Source organism: Oryzias melastigma, linkage group LG13 (genome assembly GCF_002922805.2).
Source record: "Oryzias melastigma strain HK-1 linkage group LG13, ASM292280v2, whole genome shotgun sequence".
NCBI lineage: Eukaryota > Metazoa > Chordata > Actinopteri > Beloniformes > Adrianichthyidae > Oryzias > Oryzias melastigma.
Window position 1 is genome coordinate 31,484,511 of NC_050524.1, and position 4,602 is coordinate 31,489,112.

A 4,602-nucleotide genomic window follows, 5' to 3' on the forward strand; every position below is an offset into this window, starting at 1 on the left:
ACGATACATATCCAGATGTGTGTCTCACGATACGATACATATCCTGAAATGTGTCTCACGATACATACCCAGATGTGTGTCTCACGATACGATACATATCCTGAAATGTATCTCACGATATGATATATACCCAGATGTGTGTCTCACAATACGATACATATCCAGATGTGTGTCTCACGATACGATACACATCCAGATGTATGTCTCACGATACGATACATATCCTGAAATGTGTCTCACGATACGTTACATACCCAGATGTGTGTCTCACGATACGGTACATATCCAGTTATATGTTCGACACTATGATACATATCCCGATTCGTGTCTCATGACATGATACATATCCCGATATTTGTCTCACGATACGATATATATTCCATTATGTGTCTCACATTATGATACATAATCCGATATGTGTCTCACGATACGATATATATCCCATTATGTGTCTCACATTATGATTCATATCCCGATAAATGTCCCACGATATATATTCCAATACGTGTCCCAAGATACATATCCAGATACGTGTCTCACGAAATGATACATATCCCATTGCGTGTCTCACGTTATGAAACATATCCCGATATGTGTCTCACGATACGATACATATCCCATTATGTGTCTCACATTACGATACATATCCCGATACATGTCCAGCGATATATATCCCGATACGTGTCACCAAGATACATATCCAGACACGTGTCTCACGATATGATACATATCCCATTATGCATCTCTCGTTATGAAACATATCGCGATATGTGTCTCACGATACGATACATATCCCATTATGTCTCACATTATGATACATATCCCATTATGCATCTCTCGTTATGAAACATTTTGCGATATGTATCTCACGATACGATACATATCCCATTATGTCTCACATTATGATACATATCCCGATACATGTCCAGCGATATATATCCCTATACGTGTCCTAAGATACATATCCAGATACGTGTCTCACGATATGATACACATCCCATTATGCGTCTCACGTTATGAAACATATCCCGATATGTGTCTCACAATACGAGACATATCCCATTACGTGTCTCAAGTTATGATACATATCCCAATACGTGTCTCACAATATGATAAATATACCAATACGTGTCTCACGATATGATACATATTGAGATATGTGTCTGACAATACGATACCTATCACAATATGTGTCTCACGATATGATGAATATACCGTTACGTGTCACTTAATACAATACTATCCAGGTATGTGTCTCACAATACGATACATATTCTGATATGTGTTTTACTGTATGTTATATACTTTATAACAACATATTTCAAGACTGTGCCAGAACATTTTTATACTTCTCTTTACCCATCCCAAGTAAAAACTAAATAGTACATGTCTGATAACAACAAAAACTGCATGGCTGACTAAACATTCAACAAAAGCTGGTTCTCGCAAAACTTGTTTTGGTCGCTGTGTTGAGCTGCTCAAAGAGGCTCAGTGTGCTGTACTGTCAACTAGCGGTCAGAGGTTTGGGGGGAAAGCAAAAGTAAAACTCTGAAGGACGCTCATAGATAATTAATTAAATATCGTCTCTTCAGCATTTTAAATCAAAGTATTGCCAAACTAAATATCGCAACTTGTCGCAGAATCGATTTTTAACTACACCCCCACTGTGCACATGTTGCTGCAGCCAGCTGTGTCTGCTGTGTTTACCGTACACATTGTTATATTCTTCAGCACCTGCCTGTCCTTCCAATAAACAGCCTTATTCACACAGTCTTCTTTCCCATAATCACCACATTATGAGTCTGTCCATGCCCCTGTCATTATAAAAAAAACCCTCATCAGCACTCACAAAATCAGAGTGCTTTGATAATATATGCCTCTGTTGTGGCGCTGCTTTTCTGAGCTGTTCAGGTTGCAGGTCTGAATGGCACAATCTGCTGCAGCAGCTTTGCTTGTATCGTTTTAGCTGCACAAAGGATGCACCTGCCCAGAGCTTTGTCATCAGCAATCAGCGAGCGTCTGTGTCGCGCTTCTGAGAGTGGCCTGTATTCTGAAGCGTGAGTCTGCCCTCTGTGTGCACTTTTTTGGCATGTCAGAAGCTGGTGGCTTTTGTGACTACAAGTGGCACTTAATGTTTCTAAAAAGACGCCAAAATTGGCTCTTATTGGTGTTTTTGTTTTGCACTTACATCCTCATTTCAGGTGCCCCAGCGATGCACTGAGATAATAAAGCACAGAAAGAAAGAAAAAAAAAGGAAAAAAGGAGTCCTACCTTCTTTGACAGCCAGACGAGGGGACGGGTCTGTGTGAGATGGTGTGTTGTAGGATAAAGATGAACTACCTGCAATACAAAAATAAAGCACTGTGAGATCTTTGTGTCCACATCTAAATAAATACTTAATTACACAGCAAACGGCTAAAAACATTAAGAAAAAGAAAAACAAATGTTTTTTTGTTTTTTTGTATTTCTCCCTTATAATGTTAAACCTTAAAAAATGTGTAGTTTTAGAAAAATTTCAACTGTTACCAGCAGGTGGCAGCAGTGAGTTCAACTCAAGAGCTGTTAAAATCCACTTCTTTTCCTCCTACTTTATGATTTTTGTTTCTCTTTTGTATAAAAATCATAAAAGTAAAAACAATAAATATATATAAGAACTAAGTGAATGTGGCCACAGATAAACAGACACATTTACAAAGTCAGCCTTTGAAATCTAATTACAGTTTTCAGTGCAAGTGCCACTTCTGCGAGGCGAGAGTACTCATATGCCTGACTATTCATTTCACCTTATGGAGCAGAACTCTGCACAGCATTCCTTCACTTACAGGCACCCTGGGCGGCACCGAAATGCTCTCTTAATTTTGGCTGCCCCCAAGCATAAATCACCGAGTGGAAAAACAGACCCAAAAATGCACAGAGAAAACACAAGAGCAGTTACTACATGGAGAGCAAAGAGAAGATTTAGCACTCCGACAGCAGAGCAGGGAGGATACCTTTTCTGAATGGTGCAATTGGAAAAAAAAGCCCCAATGCAAATGGAAAGAAAAATCCTCCAGCTTTGGGTTTTTTTTTTTCCTCAGACTGGACGTAGGATCCCTACCCAACATGCAGTGCTGCTGGTAGTGGGCCCCATGGTGGCAGACCAGGGGTCTGTTTTTTTTAGGGGGTGGCAGGGGGGATGAAGGAGTGGGGTGCTCCACAAATGTATTCCAAGCCCTCCTACTTTTACCTATTGCAACGGCACCCCCAAGGCTCTGGGTCTCGTTTAGAAAGCTGGGGGCCTTGGAACAGGGGAGCCATTGTATGAGGAAGGGTCCCTGCACAGCAATCAAACGCAGCTCCCCGTACAAAAATAATTCCACACGCAGAGCGTAAGCACAGAGGGGGCAAATGAGCCACCGAAGGCACTGTCTGTGGATTGAGAGAGAAAGTGTGGAAGGATGAACAGACGAGGAGAAAAAAAAAAAGGGGGGGGGGGGGTTGTTAACCCTTTTACTAAGCGTGCCACATATGTGGGCTGACCCAGACAGGCAAACAGGCAGCAATGCAGAGAAAACCTCAAACCATCCCGCAGAGAAATTCAGGACGGCTGCAGAGCAGAGAGTGAGAGTGAATGAGGCAGAGGGGGAGACCACAGCTGACGACTGCCGGGTAGAGGGAAGTCTTGGCTGGGCGGCCTATTTATTTGGACGGCTTCTTGCTCTCTCAGAAAACAAACATGTCCTGGTAATCTGACAGCACAGTAGGGGGACTGGTTGATGTTCAGCCTTTGAGACCCTCACACATCTGCTCAGAGTCTGTAAGATTACATAAGATCCACAAACATTTTCCTTGTCTCTCCTTCCTATGACTGATGGGTCTTTTGAAAGGCCAGACTCTTAGTATGACATGCCTATGATATTAATAGATCATCTTGACGGTTAGGAATCAATGTCACCTTTGTAAATAGTTCCATGGTTATCCTGGTTAAGACATCTTTGGGTGTAAATGGTCAACATATTCTCTTTCCCAAGTCGTCACATTATGACGCATGGTTAAGGTCCACTACGTGTCACTTTTTGACATTTTGGGTGTACCCAACTCGTCATTTTTTTTTTTTTTACTGCTGGCTGTTCCAAATAAATCAAGGCTCCCACAACCTCTGGGCCGCAAACCGGTACCAGTTCGATACTGGGACATGGACTGCACCGGTATCCTAACCCTTAACCCAGTACCAGATGTGGATCGCTACCGGTTCCTAATGCAGTATAAGTTCTGGACACGGTATCAGGCGCGGACCATTGACATAAATATCAATGGACACCGCGACCCCTCCCCTTCTGTGTTCCAAATAGGAAGTACCCCCGGGTTGCAAGAAGGCTAAAGTCTCATAGACTTCCATTGAGAAACAGACAGTTCATTCTCAGTCATTATTTTTGTCAGAATAACCATTCTTGCTCTGATGCTTCCTTCTTAACAGCTTCTTTCTAATCCTATTTTTTTAAAAGATATTCAGTTGTTCAAGTAATAAACTGACCGATCAGATGCCTCAGTAAAAGCATGTGGCTCCACCCTCACCCCCCTCCGTGACCCCGAAAGGGACAGTTTCCTTTTTTGCTTGATGCT

At 42.0% G+C, this 4,602-nt stretch overlaps 1 protein-coding gene across 5 annotated transcripts in view; it reads right to left on the reverse strand.

The window, feature by feature from the left end:
• Nucleotides 1-4,602, reverse strand: part of fli1 (Fli-1 proto-oncogene, ETS transcription factor) — a 40,859-nt gene that overhangs the window by 13,785 nt on the left and 22,472 nt on the right. For all 5 annotated transcript variants that reach the window (XM_024277859.2, XM_024277858.2, XM_024277862.2 and 2 more), the window contains one exon: nucleotides 2,272-2,340. In XM_024277859.2, coding sequence (XP_024133627.1) covers nucleotides 2,272-2,340 — 69 coding nt within the window. The remainder of the gene's footprint in view (nucleotides 1-2,271; nucleotides 2,341-4,602) is intronic.